The 20192-nt window shown below is 34.2% G+C and overlaps 1 protein-coding gene across 4 annotated transcripts in view; it reads left to right on the forward strand.

The window, feature by feature from the left end:
* LOC102258646 (exocyst complex component 1) overlaps positions 1–20192 on the forward strand; it is a 50543-nt gene that overhangs the window by 4808 nt on the left and 25543 nt on the right. For 2 of the 4 annotated variants that reach the window (XM_005877166.2, XM_005877168.2), the window contains exons 3-9: positions 2848–3007; positions 6084–6104; positions 7682–7869; positions 9790–10017; positions 10222–10354; positions 10980–11089; positions 17289–17438. In XM_005877166.2, the coding sequence (XP_005877228.1) occupies positions 2848–3007; positions 6084–6104; positions 7682–7869; positions 9790–10017; positions 10222–10354; positions 10980–11089; positions 17289–17438 (990 nt within the window). The remainder of the gene's footprint in view (positions 1–2847; positions 3008–6083; positions 6105–7681; positions 7870–9789; positions 10018–10221; positions 10355–10979; positions 11090–17288; positions 17439–20192) is intronic. The other 2 variants (XM_005877167.2, XM_005877169.2) reach the window with 1 other exon arrangement.

Consider the following 20192-nt stretch of genomic DNA (forward strand, 5'->3'; position numbering starts at 1 on the left):
GTGCCTTCCCCTGATCAGCCCGGTCGACTCCCACAAAGGGAGGCCAGACTGTGGCTTAGGCCTGCTCCCCAAGGGGAGCAGGGAGCAGGTAGTAGGACATCCCCTAGGGCTCCCAGTATGTGATAGGGGGCAAGCTGGGCTGGGGGAACCCCCTCCCCAGTGCACAAATTTTTGTGCACCAGGCCCCTAGTGTAATACATGTTTTTCTTAGTCCTCATGAATTAATATGGAATCACCAACTGAAGCACCTTTTGAGGCCATCGTCTGATGTTTGTGGCTCGATTAAAGGAAATGATAGTGACTTACACACCTTATTTTAAGGAATTTCAAGAATAAGATATAAGAATATAAATATTACACCTTTCATGTAAGCCATATTCAAACTCCAAGAAAGTTGAATAAGATGATAATCATGTTAAAGGGCCACCTTTATTACTGACAATGCATGGATTTCCACAGCAATACCTTATTCAAAGAAATCAAGGAGAACTCCTCTGATTAACTTAGGTGCTTCCCCTCCTCCTCTTCCTCTGCAGCCCAAAGGCAACCCCAGAGCTCCAGAGAATGCTTGGTACCACATACACTGGCACTGTTGATGGGGCTAGCAGCAAGGTTTGCATTAATGTCACTACAGGTGCCCTTTGATTTAACTCTTTAAGTCTCATACATTTATTAAAAAGACACAAAGAAGTAAAAACTACCTCTGTAGAGTAATCTGATAACATAAAATTCTCGTTTTATTCTTACCCTGGTACCAACCTGTGAGGAACTGAAAACTAGACAGAATGACAGGCAGTTGAGTCAGGTGAAAAATAATTTTCTAATGAAGCTAAAACAACTTTAGGAGAGCCCTGCATATCTGTAGAATTCAGATTTCTTTCAAATATAGAAAATGCCTTTAAGTACAAACTAGGCCTTTGCTTTTATTCCTAAAGAGCACCCCGTTTTTAGAAAACTACAGAAACAGGGTTTTGCGGGTGCTTTAAGTGTATGTGTATGTTTGGAAAGAAAATTAAAATGGGATTTAAAAAATACTTGAATAAATTATTTAACAAATAATTTTTGTTACTCTGAGGAGGGATCAAGAGTAGAGACTCTTTTGGTAGGTTTCTGTTTAAGAGAAAATACTTTAAGGGCTTTTTAGAAACTTACCTTTATTGAAAAGCCTTTTTTCCTTCAATAGATTTGCACTTCATAACCCCATTGACTTGCATAATTCGCTAACTTGGCTGAATGCTTATTGGAATGCTTTCTCACAGATGACGCCTCATTGCTGACTTGCTTAATGGACTTTTTTATTTTATTTTATGTAGGCACCTTGATGTGTATATGCTATATATGGATATAAAACATAAAATTTTTATACCTAGCCTAACATTAGGCATTTAGTATCACACATTGATTTGTGTGAGTGTTGCCACTGGAGCACTCAGCTTGTTTTATGGCATTATGGGAAATATTCCCAGAGAAGAGACCATTTCCCATCAAGTTTCATATTAGTTGCCAATACTCTTAGATTTTTTTTTTGTAAGTAATAATGCAACTACCTATTCATTGTAAATGTAGGTTTTTAATCTTTTGACATTCAGTTCTGTTTATTGAGATATAAATTAAATTAGTAGTTCCATGCTACTATAATATGATTGTGCCATGCACGGGTCAAATCCTGATCCCTAAATTATCTCAAGTCTTCACAGTATAAGTCTGATATAACTTCTCTTGCCTTTAAGGTTTTTATTTACATTTTGTTCCCCCTAAATAACACTTTAAATTAATTGAATATATTAGCCTTCTGTAAACTATTAACATTTGAGTCTATTTTTTTTTTAATTCTTTGGATACGAAGAAAAGTATATGTCCATATGTTTTCATTTTTATATTGTAGTAAAGTAGTTTTACATTCAAGGGAGAATTAGCCTGGCATGAAATTATTGCTTAAATGTGGCTCAAGAGACATGTAGAAATTATAGTGCAATTTCTTCACATTATATGAGCTTCTTTTTGACTTTTGAGACACCTTTAATCATTCTCTATTTTCAGAATTGAAAAAAGTTAGGGGCAGTCTCTGCTTTTTACCTGACCTGTTCTAGAGAAAACCACATGAGGATATAGATTGTATTTTTTCTTATATGTTATAATTAGAGATATATTCTTTATCAAGGAAGTAGTGTCAAATCATAGTTATGAATAAAGTACATTATCAAAGAAGAGGTAAAACTCTAAAACCCCATAGGCAATTTCAAAAGAAAAATTAGGTCTGCATCCAGTGATGGTGAACCTATGACACGCGTGTCAGAGGTGACACGCGAACTCATTTTTTTGGTTGATTTTTCTTTGTTAAATGGCATTTAAATATATAAAATAAATGTCAAAAATATAAGTCTTTGTTTTACTATGGTTGCAGATATCAAAACATTTCTATATGTGACACAGCACCAGAGTTAAGTTAGGGTTTTTCAAAATGCTGACACGCCGAGCTCAAAAGGTTCGCCATCACTGTCTGCATCAAAGCTAGAGACCATTGTAATTTTGCAGATTAGGAAGCTGAGACACAAAGCCATTAAGTAGACATCCTATACTTTTACTCATAGACTTCAGGGAGACAGGAAGAAAATGACCAAAACACTGTGTTGTTTTTAATCTAGCTTCTTTTGGGAGGTAAACAATGTTTTTGCTCTAAATTGAATTCTCTGAGCCATTCTCTATAAATCACTTAACTGATTTTTAATGGTGATTTTTTTTCTCCAAGAACAGCTTCAACTTCTTTTTGTTTTATTGAAATGTAGATTTTACAGTAATGAAAATGGGATATAATTAAAAACAATATCTTGTATATTTTTATTTCAGGAAAATCCTGAATTTGATTTACATTTTGAAAAAATATATAAATGGGTTGCCAGCAGCACTGCTGAAAAGAATGCATTTATTTCATGCATTTGGAAATTGAATCAACGCTATCTCCGGAAGAAAATTGATTTTGTCAATGTCAGTTCGCAGCTTTTGGAAGGTAAAGTTAAATAAAAATGTCCATGTGAAATCAGTTTTATCTATAGCTGAATATATAATTTGATTTTATTCAAAGTAATTAGAACACTGAGTTACCTTTTTGTAAAAGAATTTAAAGACAGTTTTTATTTCAGAAGTGACTATTTATTATAGGACCGTTATAGATAAATGATACATTAAATTAAATAAATAAAAATCACATAAACTTAATCCTCAGAGATAACATTTTGTTAGAATTCTTCTAATCTATGCATATATACTTTTTCAAATAAATAAATTTACATTGTTTTGTAACTTACTTTCTCATATAATGTATCATGAACATTTTCCATGTTATTAAATACCCAACCTTATTTTTAATTTCTTTCTTTTTTAAATTTTTTTTTTGTTTATTTATTCTTTTACCCAAACTTATTTTTAATGGCACCATAGTATTCCATTATATGGGTATGCTATAATTTATTTAGTCATTTACTTTTAATTTTCCAATATTTGCTTTTTTTTAATATATATTTTTATTGATTTCAGAGAGGAAGGGAGAGGGAGAGAGAGAGATAGAAACATCAGTGATGAGAGAGAATCACTGACTGGCTGCCTCCTGCACGCTCCACACTGGGGATAGAGCCCACAACCTGGGCACATGCCCAACCTGGAATCAAACCATGCTCCCCGGTTCATAGATCGGCACTCAACCACTGACCCAAACCAGCTGGATAAATCTTGGCTTATTTTAAAAAACTCTAAGATGAATATCTTTGTAGCTGTATTTTTGTGCAGAGTATAGTTGTATAGGTGTAATGGTTAAGAACACAACTCTGGAGGGAGATTGCCTGGGTTCAGATCCTGGCTTTGTCACTTACTAGCTGTGTGACTTGGATTATTCTGTGTTTCAGTTTCCCTTATCTAAGAAATAGAGGTAATAAAAGTATCTACCCCATAGGATTGTTGTGAGGATTAAATTACTTAATATATAAACATGATTAGAGCAATGCCAGATATATAGTAAGTACTCAATAAATATTAGTTATTATATTATCAGGATAAAATCCTTAGACATGAAGTTAATTAGGATAATTTTGATCAGTATGTCTTCAGGAATGTTACTACAGATTGTTTTGTGATGCAAGACAAAAACTCTACTGTTAATTATTGAAAATATATGAGATTTTATTCTTTTAAACTTTCTTTCTTAAAGATATAACATTGTGAGAAAATGGTTCTCTATGTCTTGTAGATGCAATTTGTGTTATATTCTTTATCTCAAAAAAAAGCAGTTGAAAGGACAGAGTTGTTGCTCCTCTTTATTGAGGAAAAAATTAGATTTGTCCTAAGTTGTACATTAACATTTAAAAATAGAATCTTCTATTTTGTCAATATCTGAAATTGCCAATATTCATCCAATCTGACCTATAAAAATAGCAGTTTCAGATGCCTCAAACGATTCCTTTTCTTAGTCACTTACATCTGTTTTTTCTCTATGTTGTTTTACTTACTCTTCTTGTTTGGCCATGGGTCTTTCTCTCCTTAAATGTAGTATTCTTTCTCATCAGTTATAAATTAGTGAGCCCATTACTGATTTCAGGCTTAATGCTTAGAACTTAGAGTCAGGTCACATCTATTTGGCCTTGTGCTCCTTCCCCCAGTAAAGCTGGCCTTGTATAGGAGCCCTCAGAGTTGCTCTCTCACCAACATCAGACTCCAATGTCTTGGTGATAGAGTGTGTTGAGGGAATGACCTTCAAAAACTGTATGGTAGCTCATCATGCCTTAAATAGTGGTTTAATTTTAACTGGCATGTATGTATGTATGTATGTATTTATCTATTTATTTTTAAATTTCAAGGTTGAACATTCTGTTAAGTGAATTTCAAAGCTTTCTGTCCTCTTTCCAAATATTACTTATCTCCAGATGTTATTTATTGCCTAATATGTATTATAAACCAATATAGTTTATGAAGTCAACAATATGGGAAAATACATATCCTGCCTATATTTATCTCATTAAGAAATATTACCAAAATTAAAAATGAGAAGAATATTAGTGTTATTGAGAATGAAGTGTCTATCTTAAAAAAAAAAAAAAAGACAGTTTAGTTTTTCAGGGCTTAAAACAAAGGTGTAGACGTTTTCATTTTTATAAATATTAACCCAAATTGAGATCAATTTTAAGAATACTGAGAAGATCTTTAAGGATCTCCTTTTGAAAATCACTTTATATAAATCAAATAAGCATTGTGTTGGCTTAGTGGAGTTCAGTTTACAAACCTGTTTTAATGTTTTACTGGACTTTAAAATCATGGCCATTAATTCCCATTAAAAAAAAAAATAGATGTCTCCAATCTTTGAGTGATGTTAGAAACCAAACAAATGATCACCATCTCCTTTTAAGAGATAATCATCCAAGTAAGTAAGACTGTTCATTGTGAATGTTAGCAGTAGTGTTTAGTAGTTTTTATTCTCAGCAGAATATAATTTTTAAAAGAGAACTTTGTTAGCAGTTGAAGTAGAGTGAAATATTTGGTTGGCCTTTTCTTTTTCACTTTTGTAATCAGATTTTTTTTTAATCTTTGAGTTGAATCCTTAAATGCCAGCTCAAACTGGTATCTTAAATGTTTTTTAATTGCTTTAATTTTGTCCTTTCTAACAGTGTTTTATGACTAATCCTTTGTGAGGGTGTGTCAGTCCTGGTAAAGAAAGGTTTGAGCCTTGAGTGAAAATAACTAGACTAAATGCATGAGTCACAACTGACCTAAAAATAATCCCCAGGATGTGATCTGTTTCCCAGTTTTCTCCTACAAGGACTAGTCAGTAGTGTTTCTTAAAAGACTAAGAGAAAATAGAAAGATAAATGTATTTTTAGTAACTGTCTGAAAATGAGTAAGAAAAATAAACTCTGGAAATGTAGCTTCTTATGGATTTTTCCACTTTGTAGTTAATTTTGACATTGTCTTTTAAACCTTGATTTATCATGAATGAAATATGGGTAGTATTTTAAATATTTAAGCCTGTATACTTTTCTACCCAGCTAATATTCTTTGCTTACTTTCCTCTGCTTTTTTCATACCTTTTTACTCTCCAGAACTGCCTAAAGTTACAGAAGGTGCGTAACACCTTTTCTTCTTATTCTATTCTGTATATTTTTATTACTTGCCATTGTTATGTACTATGGGTTGCATATTTTATGAAATTGTGTTCAGGGACAAGTTTATTACTACAAAATCCATACGGTCATAAAATTAATGATACTATTAATTATTAATTTTCAAAGAACTGTTTCATGGGAGAGAAAATACTTCTGAAACAGTTATGAACTTTTAAAGTGTTTATTTTATTTTTTTAGTGTTTGTTTATCTTACATATCTACTTGTGTAAAGAGCTGTACAGAATGTTTGGGGTAGTCCCTGCTCCCTGGTGGCTAATAAGCTGTCACACATGACAGTTTAACATTTCCACAAAGAGCTAAAATGGACTCATTCAAAGGACAAGGAGCTTGGTGATGCCTCTCTAAAGAACTTATATTTATATACTCTAATCTGCAATTGCCTGTACCAAAAGTTTTAGTTTCCTCTTTTTTCTTTTTTTTTGGTCTCAGATATTAGCTAAATGTGCCTAATTATCAATTCTTAAGAGCACTTTGTTACTTAGAAATAGCTGGTTTTTGTTGTAGGATGAATTAACATGTCAAGTCATACTGAATGTAAATATTTTCATAGAAAATAATGTATATTTAAAGCATCCAGAGTTTGTTATGTAAATTGTGTCCCATTGAGTTTATGAAAATCAGTAACTTTATTTAATAGACATTTATTTAGAGGATAAAAATTATTTTTTTATTTTACCTCTTTTAACCTCAAGTTTTATGTAAAATCTCACATGTTAAGTGTATTCAAAAAATTGAACTGAAACATTTATCTAGAAAGCACCTCAGATTTGATCTCTTGGTCTTTTGTTATGAAGCATAAGGACCCATGTAAATTTCTGAAATTTTAAATAACCATGTTGTTGTTGCTCTTTTCACTATAGAGTTGTTGAGAAAGCTTCAATAGCTGATCTTTAGAAATGTTATCAATGCATGTGAAACTTTTTTTAAACAAAGAAACGGAAATATCAGTTAATATTTTCAGTGCCCTAAATAAATTGTGAATCATAGATGCATTTTTTAATTTCAATTAAAAGTTACTGAAAAACAAAACAAAACATTGTTACAAAGGTGAAAAGAACAAAAATAACAGAAGAAAAATGTTACCTGGATAATAAGGAAAGCAAATTGTTTTCTTGTGTCCTAAATTTTTAATTGTTTTGTTAGAGCAACAAGTACCTCAGGCAGGATAAAAAAGGCTAGGCTTGTTTCATGTGTTTTGTTTCTGTTTTTGTATTTGTTTTTTAGTTTAATTGTGTTTGGGGAAATTGGGACTAAAGCCTATTTTAACACAAGTCACTGAGTTAGACTGCATGTTGTTTTTTTTAATAATAAACATTAACAGGTGCCATTTTTTTTATAAAAATAAGTTTTTCACATATTTTGAATCACTTTCCTATTTTTCAGCCACTAAATGTGACCACTTTCCTATTTTTCAGCCACTAAATGTGACCTGTGTTTATAATTGACCTTACCTATAAGTACCATGTTACTGTCCTTCCTACTTTTTTACTATTTTAATTTTTACCTTCTTTAAGAATCTGTTCCAAGTGGAGAAAACCAGAGTGTGACAGGAGGTGATGAAGAAGCAGTAGATGAATACCAAGAGTTAAATGCAAGAGAAGAGCAGGATATTGAAATAATAATGGAAGGCTGTGAATATGCAATTTCTAATGCTGAGGCCTTTGCTGAAAGGTTGTCCAGAGAGCTGCAGGTGCTAGATGGGGTAAGACTATTTTGTAATCTATGATTAGTGATGTGTAGTGGATTGAGAAGACTGGTGATAATCCCATTTTACTGCCTCCTGTGTGATATTGCTGTCTTTATTACCTGCTGCCATCAGTCTTTCGCTGTTCTTGATCAAATGTCAGAACCATTCCTGCCAGTTAGGCCAATGAAGGCAGTTGGCTAAGGTTATGGATTTTGAGAGGTTCTTGATATGAAATGAAGTAGCCAGCCAGAAACCAATTTAGGATTTGATTTACCCAGCCTCTGAAACACCTCAGAATAGTTCAGTGCAAAAGAATAGCATTATTGTGGGTTGGGGGCGGGGGGGTACAAATTAGAGATAAATTGGGCTGAAATAAGGGAATCATTTACCAAAAGGGAGCAGAATAAATGTGGTGAGAACAGGAGAGTCAGGGGGAAAGGATGTTTGACTCCTCTTCTGAAATGTTTTGGAATAGATCCTTTAACTTTTATACACAGTTTCTGAGTCTATATCTAAATGCACACCTTTAGGAAGTAGAGAGCTAAAAGGAGCAGTGGTGATGTGAAAAAAATCTAATATGAACACTTGGAGTTTTTTTTTTTGTTTAGACGAGGTAAACATTTAAGAAAAACCTTCAGAGAATAAGGAATATTTTAAGAGTTAAAGAATTTTGGTATTTTAACTTTTTATTCCTTGTCCAAGTTTTTTCCTCATAACATGTTACCTGCCTTCTTAATGTTGCTTAGTGGTTTATATTTTCTAATTAATATTGCTTATATGTTTCAAGTCATCATATTGCTTTGCAGTTTAATTTTGGATTTGGCAACTTCTATATTTCAGGGAATTAAAAACAGTAATCAGAAACATAGGAAACAGTGATAAGGGAATGGTGGTTTGTTACTGCTTTGCCTAGAAAAAATATGTAGTTGCAAACAAACAAAAAAAGACCATAGAAGAAACTTTCTTATGGCTATATACTCTTCCACATCCTATTAGTACAAATTGTATTGCAGTTACAAATTAGTTCCATGCAACCTCAGTGACTGGTATACCACTGCTAGCCTCTTGCCTAAGCCCTAAGGTGTTACATAGGTGATTTTGCTTTTGTTTAGGGTTTTACATAAATGTTAAGAAATATGTAAAATTCCTATAGCTAGTAGAATAGGAAGAAATGTTGGAGGTGACATAGTCTATGGCCCCTTAATTTACAGAAATGAGAATATACCATTACTAATCTATAATAATAAAAGCATAATATGCTAATTAGACCAGATGACCTTCCGGATGAAGCGGAGCTGCAAGGGAAGCCCGGGTCCTGGGTGCCAGAGGGAAGCTGGTGCCAGCAGCCAGAGGAAGGAAGGCCTCCTCTTGATGAATTTCCTGTATCAAGCCTCTAGTGATATATAATGGGGCAGAAATGCACTTGTACAGTCTGTGAAAATATAAAATACTGAGACCTGGTCCCTAATCTTGACATAGAGGCAAGTGTACCTTCTTGAAATGCTTTGTAAAAAGTGGAACGTAGCCCTGGCCAGCACGCTCAGTGGTTAGAGTGTCAGCCTGAGCACCAGAGGGTCAGAGGTTCGATTCCAGGTCAAGGGTACATACCTTGATTGCAGATTCAGTTCCCCACCTGGGTCAGGGTGTGTGTAGGAGACAGCCAATCGATATGTCTCTCTCACATCGATGTTTTTCTCCTCCTCCCCCATTCCCTTCCACTCTCTGAAAATCAATGGAAAAAATATCTTCACTCCTCAAGTGAGGATTTAAAAAAAAAAAAAGTGGAATGTAAACATAATGATGAACCAAAGTGATGTGTAGATGTACATACCAGTCTTTGTTACTCTACTGTCAAAGAGATTTGTCAGTGTTTCATCTTTATACTTTTACACATTTAAGTACTATACAATGTTACTTTTGTTTTTAACTTTGCAGGCTAACATCCAGTCAATCATGGCCTCTGAAAAACAAGTGAACATCCTGATGAAGCTGTTGGATGAGGCTCTACAGGAGGTAGATCAGATTGAATTTAAGCTCAGCAGTTATGAGGAAATGCTCCAAAGTGTGAAAGAACAAATGGACCAGATCTCTGAAAGCAACCACCTAATTCACCTTAGTAACACTAACAATGTAAAACTCCTGTCTGAGATAGAGTTCCTTGTGGTAAGTGTGGTTATAAATTACCAACAGCAAAAAATAAATAAATAAAAATCTAACAGATAATATGTAAAACCCACTTGTAAACATTTTTTTTATTTTCTTATGAGAGCAAGGTTTAAAATAATTACAAATCCTAGTGATAAGAATGAGTAGCCTGTGAATTTCCCAAAATTGCAAGTGCCAATGTTATATTTACATATATTCCAGAACCACATGGACTTGGCCAAAGGTCATATAAAGGCCCTTCAGGAAGGAGATCTTGCTTCTTCTAGAGGCATTGAGGCCTGCACCAATGCCGCCGATGCCCTTCTGCAGTGCATGAATGTAGCTCTTCGACCAGGTGTGTTCATTGGAAATGGTAAATGTGACCAAGGATCGGCGATTAGTTTGTAACTTAGCAAAATACTTTTGACGAGAAATACATGGGGCAAGTGGTTTAAGGTTACGTGATTAACTATTCAAACAAGTTTCACTTATTTCCAAACATATTTCTATTGGCACTAAGAACTTTTTCATTTCAGTTCCTTCCATCAATGATCCAAGTTAACACCATGATTTTTCTTCAGTACAGTCCACAGAACCTGGCACAAAGTAGATGCTTTGGTTAGACCAGAGAGCACAAGGTTTTGCTAGGGCTGTGATTCCAAAACTTGACTTGGCATCAGAATCACCTAGAAGGCTGGTTAAAATACAGATTTCCAGCCCCCACTCCTAGATTCAGTATGGCTGGGCTGAGGCCTTAGAATCCACATTTCTAACGATGCTGAGGAAATACCACTCTTTGAGAACTACTGTGCTATACTGTTTTTCCCCTTACCTTTTTTTTTAAAAAAAAAAAAGCAAACAAACCAGTAAAACTTTGGGTTCTTCAAAACTGAAATATGGATACTTTTATGAATATACCCATGAAATATCAGGGAAATCTTTTTACCCATGAAAGCAATCAAGAAATAATCTGATTTCAGGCCATGACATGCTCCTGGCAGTCAAACAGCAGCAGCAGCGCTTCAGTGATTTGCGAGAGCATTTTGCCCGGAGACTGGCCAGTCACCTCAACAATGTTTTCGTTCAACAGGTAATTTTATTTTATTGTTAATACTGGCATGTTCTTGTAGTTGTTCATATATTACCTTAAATTTAAATCCCTACAAAAAAATTGTATTTCTTTGGGATCTCAGCATATTCTTCCCACATTTATTTGATTTTAAGATTTTTCATTATGTGCATATTTGCTCATAGATGTATTTAGCACCTCAACTGCCTCTGTTGATTCCTTTAACTAAACTCTGATTCTAGAAATCATATAAATAACTATGTTTTTTTACTGCATATACCATTAAGATACTAAGTCCAAACTTGTTACATGTTTACTATTTGGCCTGTTTTATTTTTCAATATTTTGAAATAAGAACCAGGATTTGATTCAGTGTATGAAATGTTTCATTGGCTCTGTGTACTTATATACATAAGAAAAATGACTATAGCACAATTGTAAATCCCAGTAGATTTAATCTCACATAAATTATTTATCTACATTTTTATATGGAAAAGAATGTTATAATTAAGGTTGTGGCAATAATATTAATATTAGAGTACATTAGAGGGATTTGATAAAAGGCATTTTAATATCTGGTATAGTAAGCTAGGTTTCTTATGTTCTTTATCTCTGTTATTAGGGTTATTGGGGAAAAGGAATTGTGGGAAATTTTGTTCATTAAGAAATGCTGTCTGAAACATTGGATTCTTATTTTGTTTTCAATTGTATTTACTATATATTTTATTTCTGATTAGTTTACTCAGGCTCTCCTTCAACTCTATAATAGGTCCTCCTTTCTTTCGGTGCCTGTGAGTACATCAAATTTGGCTCAAGCTTCTCTGATTCTTTTTATTTTTCTGTAAGTTTGCTAAACTTAACAGCCACAGAATCTTTATAGATTATAACTTGCTGACTTAAGCTACCTGTTAACCATATTTGTAGCCATTTTTTAATGTCCCATAGTAAAAATTTATTTTGGCCAAAAAGGCATTTAATCTTATTCTTCTTGGCCTTTCTTCTTGTCATTCTTTTACTCACTCCTTCATTTATTTAGAAATCATTTGCCAGGTGATTGAAATTCATACCAGACATTTATTTGGGATAGACGAGCAGCTGATCTTGCCCTCAAATAGCTGACAGTCTAGGGAAGGGAAATAGATAGGAAGGGTAAATGTTATGATAATAGTATATGGGAGCATAAAAGAAGATGATCTAACTAAGCATGTGAGGGGGAAGTCGGGAAAGACTCTCTTAACATTTCACTTAACATAAAAAGTGTTGAGAAAAAAAGTAAATCTAGAAGTCACATAGGAAATACTAATTCACATTTTTCTTATAGGATGATTTCAGTAATATCTATAACCACACAATTCCTTAGTTTTTAAAAATGACAGTGATGTTATCCACATTTGTTAGTGGTATTGGAAATACCAGTTCATAAACAATAGTTCTTTCTGCACCCTTAATTGTTTGTTATAACAATCAAATATTTATTTTTTGCTTCTTTGCCTTATAAACTAATGGCTTGTTTAAAATGAATGCTTCGCAGTTCTGAAAATCTAACATGTATTGTTACATGTGAATGATGCATGTTAAAAATCACAATGTTACCATACCCTCAGATATGCTGAAGAAGGTGGAAGAGGATGTCTCAAGTACAGAAAGTAGATTTTCTATGTGTTGAATTCAGTGCATCAGGTCAACTAGCAAAAGAGTCGGGAAACCTGGATATTTCTATTCCTGGTTGTGGGACAAACTAGTTGGGAAAATTTGATTACCTAATTATGGTACATTTCTTTGTCCAATTTTCATTGTGTGCCTATTACGTACATAATGTAGTCCATATGTAAGAATAAGAAGTAGCTCCCAGCCTCAAGATGCTTGTAAGGAGGTTAATGTACTTAAAGCTCTATAGCAATGTGTATATTAAATTGCTAATTGTATAACTACATATACAAAGTACAGTGGGGCCTTGACTTACGAGTGTCCCGACTAACGAGTTCTTCGAGATACGAGCCGTCTCTCGGCCGATTTTTTGCTGTGAGTTGCTTGCTAAAATTCAGGTTACGAGCCAGCTTCAGATACCCCACCGCTAGTTGGCGCAGCGAACATCACAGTGAACGCCACAACATCAGCCCAGCATCATGTGTCTCACTCATTCACTTTAAGATTTGACATACGAGTAATTTGAGTTACGAGCTCCATCACGGAACGAATTAAACTCCTAAGTCAAGGCCCCACTGTATACATATATGTAAGTGCTAATGAGGTTTAATTGAAAGTGAATTTTCTGAGGTTCTAGATAGTCAGATGTGTATTTATAGAAACATCATATAGTAAAATAAAACCTGGGTAACAGACCACAAGTATTTAGTTCATGTCACAAAAATTGTTTCCTTAAGCATATTGGTTGATGATCTGTTAGAAAAGAAATATGATTATTTAAAATCAATTTTCATGATGTTTGTTGGAACTTTTTTCAGATTTTCTTCTTTCTTTAAGAAAATAAAAATATGCGCTGGCTGGTGTAGCTCAGTTGGGTGGAGTGTTATCCCATACACTGAAAGGTTCACATCCCAGTCAGGGCACATGCCTGGGTTTCAGGTTTGATCCCCAGTCAGCGTGCATACAGGAGGCAACTGATCGATGTTTCTTTCTCTTTCTCTCTCTCCCTCTCCCTTCCTCGCTCTCTAAAGTCAATTTTTAAAAAGAAAAGAAAACTAGCCCTGACCAGGTAGTGTCGTCCCAAAATGCCCAGATTGTTAGTTCGATCCCCAGTCAGGGCACATACAGGAGCAACCAATGAATGCATAAATAAGTGGAACAACAAACCAATGTTTCTCTCTCCTCCCTTCCTCTCTCTTTCTCTAATATCAATCAGTAAGTTAAAAAAAAAAAATTAAAAGAAAAGAAAAATAAACATAACATAAAATAGAGTTTTAAAATCTTGAAAATTTTTTAACATTTCACATGGACATATCATTTCGGTTAGTCAGTATAGCAAAATATTTGAGTGTGCACTAGAGCCAAACACCCTGGATTCAAAATCTTGATGCTGCTCGGTGACCTAGCTGGGTGACCTTTGACAAGTTCATTAACCTCTTTGTGTCACCTTAGCTGCCTTATCTGAATAATGGGGGGTAGTAAAAATATCTACCTCTAAGTTAGTAATGAGGATTAATGTTGTTATATGTTCAGCGCTTAGAACAGTGCTTTGGTATAGCATAGTGTTCAATGTTAGCTAATTTATTTATAAATCCTATTAATATGTACACTAAAGAAAATTTATAATTCACTAAGTTTTAGAAAATGTATTGGTCTTAGATTAATTTGGACAAAACCTAATAAATTATTTTTAAATTATGTTAATAGAGTTTACTTTTTTTTAAATGAGTAAAAAAGTACTTTGCAAGATTATTATGAAGATTGCAATTTTTATATATAAAGTACTTAGCATGGTAGTAGGCATTTAATAAATTGTCACTGTTACTATTTTATTTTTATTTATAGTAAACTTTAAACAATGTTTTAATATAAAAAATATATAAAGAATAGAATTCTTTGTACATTAGAGTTCTAGATGTGATAGTTATCAAGTTATTGATTAGTTAAACAATTTAAGTAATTTTCCTATTTTCTGAAGTTATTTGGAACTATTTTCTCTAAAATTAAATATTTTTGTTAATACTAATATTTAATTTATCTGAATAGTAATGATGTGAAGGTAATGATGGTCTTCATATTAGAAGTGAGGTTTTCAGGTGATAGTGATCTTAGAAGGTTGTAAGAGAAAGCTTTGAATAATAAAATATGTGAGACAGCTTTGGAAACTGTAAAATCCTCTACAAATGTTAATAACTAATTTTCCCATTTTTAGGAGAAGAGAAGGTTTTTAATTGAAGAGCTTTCCTGATATTAAATTAAATAATGTAATTTAAAATGTAGTGGTCTGAGTAAATAGTTGTGGGAGAACATAATAATTTTGAATCTGGAATCATTGAGAAAAATTAATGAGGAGAATTGTTTTGGATAATAAAAAGAGATCTAATATTGTTATTAATAAAGGCAGACTATTTGGAAAACATTTATAAGCTATAACAAGTTTCAAATATTCTTCCCCGTTCATCAGTGTAACTAATTAAGACACACAATTTGGAGACATCGTTAGACCTAAAATTATAATATCTACCTATGTTTAGTATCTAATTCTTGTGATTTAATGGAATCCCAATTATCATTCTCATGTGGCCATGAGAAAATATTTCTGAAATGTAATGTTCATACTGACCTTTGGCAACTATAATTAAAGGTATAATATATAGTCCAATGGTATATCTGCATGTTTTATTTAATAACTTTTATTGTGTCCATATTTACTGTTAGTCTTTACTTCACAGAAAAGATGTAGGTGCCAAGGCATTCCAAATATATAGAATAGTTTCATTTTTCAACTGTTAAGCTCTTAGTGCTGGATGATTCTTTGGAGGTTGTGATCGTTTCATATTCACTCAGCCATTCAGAAAAGAACATTCACACAGGTCTATGCTCCCTTATCCAAACCTCTGATGTCCTCTGTGTTTTTAGGATTGTTCAGATTTTAGAAAACTGATACAGTGCATATACTGTATATTATATAACCACTCCAGCAGGGGCTAGAGCAGGACCCTGTAATCAAGCACATAATGTTTTTATAGCAAAATATAGGAATCATCACTTTAAACATATTCTGGAGCAATGAGAAATTATGTTGAAAAAGAAGTGTCTGATACTTCCATCTTTCTTACTGTAAAGATACTCTTCAATTACTAAAGAACTCTTTATTCCCTAGGCCAGGAATTTTTCTTTCTGGATACTCTGTATTTAAAAGAAATTGTTTTCAAAAATCTGCAACTACTACATTTTTATTTTGTGTATGTAATAAACAATATAAATTAGAAGAAAGAAATCTCTCAAATTAAAAAAAATAAATTCTTTAAATTCAAGGTGTTTATAAGCTAATGTATGTCAGCTAGTAGAGTACACATTGGTTAGCTTTAGGTAACTTCACCAGGAAATGAGTTAACCAACCCCAAAATTCCAACAGTCTGTGTAATTTTAATACAGTTTTCACAAAATGCTAACAAAAAACTTCTGACTATCTAGGCAAATCAGATTGAGTCAGAATGACTTAAAATACATCTGTCCTTTTTTTCCCTTATTCTTGGGAACTTGTGTTTTCAAGGGAATCTCCTGTTAATCTTCCAACTCCCCATCGCTTAGACACTGACTTTGAGTTCCATGACAAATACTGACCAAGTAGAGAAGAGAGCTCGATTGTTTCAAAAGGGACCTGGGAAGATTTTCATTGTTTTATTTTTTAGATACTAGTAGGTAGTTAGAATTTTTGAGTCTAGTTAAAATTATTTTGTTAGACATGTTTTTAAAAGGAAATAGAAGTGCAACTCACATGTCTGAGATTCCAGTTCTAGCTTTCCTTCTATGTAACCTGAGCACATGACTTACCTCTGAGTTTCAATTTGTTCTTCTAGGAAATAAGGTTATTGGATTAGATTTTCTACCAGGTCTATATTTTCTAAAACAAAAGTCAGGATACATCATCTGTCTAAGGCAGTTTGATAACTTATAAATTTACTTATATAAAAGTCTTATCAAGGTTTAAAAATGAAATAGTATAGTTACTTATTTAACAAATTAATAGAAAAATTAAAATTCTATTATCATTAGTGGTTATCCTGGAAAGCCCAGGATATAATCACCTATAGTCTTTCTTAGTTCTAAAATTCTATATACCATATGTTTTTATCTGTTCTATTAAACATTGTAGGCTCTAATGGAAATACCACGTATGTAGATAATTTGTTTTAAATTACTTCCTTATTTGGTGTGTTTCTTAATAGTTTGTATCATGATGTTTATTTGCTTAGTAAATTGTAAAATGATATGGGAGAGATAAGCTTCATGAACACATTAATTTTCAACTCCTTTAGAAGATGAAATGAGTAGTTGATTTATCAAAGTGCCATTCTTGAGTGTTTATGATTATTTTATGGTGGTGGTGTTCGGTTGGTATACACAGGACGGTAAAAGAAGAAAGTAAGTACTCAGTTTTTATTTTTCTGTGTTCTGTTGGATTTGCTTATCCACATTTGGTCATTGTTTAGAATTTTCAGTTACAACAGTGTTTCTTTATACTGTCAATGATATTTATTTATTTATTTATTTACTCCACTCACTCTAGGGTCATGATCAGAGTTCAACTCTTGCTCAACACTCTATTGAACTGACTTTACCCAATCATCATCCATTTCATAGAGACTTGCTCCGATATGCCAAGCTGATGGAGTGGCTGAAGAGTACAGATTACGGAAAATATGAGGGACTGACAAAGGTATGGATTTGATCAATTTGACATCACTGAGTATAGAGCATAATCTTTTAGAATTAGAGGTTATGTATTCAGTTCCCCAAGTGACATTGAAATACTCCAGTACATTCTTAGCAAAGCAGAAAATAATTGAGTTTCTGAGTGCTCATTAGTGAGGGAAAACATTTATTTTATTTACTTAGATAAAGAAGAGTTAAATTTTAAATTTCAGTATAATACAGTATTAGACCATACTATATGTAGTCTGAGGCATCATTCAATTTAGTTAAATGCTATAATTATTTCCTGAGTTTTTCATGTGCAATATAGAAACTGGAGAGCATGAAGATGTGTGAGTGAGGCATTCACCCTTTAAGAATTTATAATTTGGACAGAACCTGGCTGGAGAACCAACTATGCTGATCAACTGAACGCTGTCTCCGTGTCCTTCATTCTTCGCCGACTCCGTCCACACCTATGGGAACCCCTGGACCTGCTGGGGCTGGACCTCAGCATTGCAAGCAGACAGTGTTTTCACTCCCCTGCCGGAGACCTGGAGTGGACAGGGCTGGCACACACACAAGGCATTCATACCTGTGCTAACAATGGCTAATTACAACATCACTTTAACGACTTCGTTGTAAGACTTCTCTGCGAAACTCTCCTGCAACAAGACCCTTTGCTCTCCTCGGCCATTAATAGCCACCCTTTATGAGCTATAGTTTACTTATTTGCCTTATAGAATGGGAGAGGACGTCTGAATGGCGGTTTATTGGGTCAGGAGTATAGAAATAATTATTTTAGTTGTCTCTCCTCTTCCTGATAAACACATCAAGCTAGATTTCTCCAAAATTCGATCCTATTTTTTGTCTTCCAAGAATTTGGTCTTCTCTGGAATCTATCATACTTCCTTCTTCTTCTTGATCACGAGGAACTCACAGATAAATCCAAATCTTGTCTTCAGTTGCAGTAGCTTCTCATAGTCTTTACTTTCTATCAATGTACCCCCTCTTGCGGTGCTTGCTGACTTAAGCTGTTAGGCCAAACAATCTCATCACGCACCATGAATCAGAATGTAGTGCAAGCACAGGGAGTCCCTCAGCTTCCTGCCTGATAGTGGTCTAGAGACTCTCCTACTCTCACCTTTTGTCCTGACTTCTATTCATACCTACTCATCTCTGGACCCATTGATTATCATACGTACTCAATTCCATTTTTGCAATTTGTAATTGTTTCCTGTTCTTTTTTTTCTGACTTGATTTTGCTCCACTCCTGGGGTTTTTTCCCCCCAAACTATATCTACTAGTTCTTTCCACTTCTGACTCCTTTAAGCAAGGTTACCTGTCAGAGGGTTAGTTCCCTGCTATTTAAATCACCATCACGAGCAATAGTCTAGCTGGACTTGTTGGACATTAGTGAACTCCTGCTGTGACTTTGTTTTAAGTCTTATTTTGCCTCATTCTTTTATTGTATGTTGCCCCATTTTATTTTCTAGAAGCAGGCAGCTAATAAATAATAAAACATTTGCTTTATACATCAAAAAAAAAAAAAGAATTTATAATTTGTTCTATCAAACAGGTGCAGAGTACCTGTTTATTAAGCATTTCACTATGCCAGGCCTAACAAACAGGTGTTTACTTCTAAAGGGCTTTAAGTCTGGCTAGGAAAAGCAACTACACTGAAAACAATTAGCAAAATATTAAGTTCAAAACTGGAAATGAGTTTGAATATATGACAGCTTAGAGAAGGGAAATCTATGACATGAAACTATGGGGGGAAACCTTATGAAAGACATTGGACTTGAATTGAGTTTTAAATAATGAGTGGGATTAAATAAGCCAGAAATAAGAGGAAGGGCATTCCAGGGGTGAGGAGCAAGATGTCTGGACAAAGCTGAGAAAATGTCCCTTTCCCAGGACAGTGAGGAGGCAAGCCTGACTGAAGCAGAAATTGAAATGAAATCTTGAGCCAGGAAGATGGTGGTAGGAATAGAGAGAGAATATAAACCAAAAGAGAGACTCTAGAGACAGGAGGGGCAGGATGATGCCAAATTGCTAGGCTTAGAGATTAAAGGCAATGGTATATCTCACTGAAGGTCAGCCTTTGGGGAAGATGAGAGTCGTTCACTCATGTTCATTCAGCAAATGAACTGAGCACCTGTTATATATAAACTAACACTGTTCTAAGAACTAGAGATGCAGCACTGAAGGAAGCAGGCAAATGCTTGCCATTTGAGAGTGCACATTCTGATGGAGAAGGACTGACAGAAATGTCAATTATCCCTTTGAGTGCCAACCAATATCCTAGGAACTATGCTAAAATTGCCAAGGCATTTTGAGTTAAGGTTTTTAAATTTTTTTTCCCACATAAAGAGTGAACTACTAGCATCTCATAGTGACGCTGCAGGAGGAGCATGATAGTGCTCCCGGCACTTTTGGCGAAAGACAGGAGGAGCGCGATCGTATATAGCATGTTAAAAGGTGCTGGTGAGTGCTCTAGGGAAAAATGAAGCAGGGAGTGCCAGGAGTGGGGGAAGGTTACAGTTTCAAATCGATGGTCAGAGAAGGTGTCATGAGAAGGGGACATTTGAGCAGATCTACACTAATAAAACACAAACATGCAAATTGACCGTACCTTCACTACGCCTTAAGCCACACCCACCAGCCAATCAGAGCAACTGTATGCAAATTAACCCAACCAAGATGGCGGCCAGCAGCCACGGAGCTGGAGCAAGCAGGAGGCTTGGTTGCCCCAATGATGGAGGAAGCCAAGCTTCCC

Source organism: Myotis brandtii, unplaced genomic scaffold (genome assembly GCF_000412655.1).
Source record: "Myotis brandtii unplaced genomic scaffold, ASM41265v1 scaffold51, whole genome shotgun sequence".
NCBI lineage: Eukaryota > Metazoa > Chordata > Mammalia > Chiroptera > Vespertilionidae > Myotis > Myotis brandtii.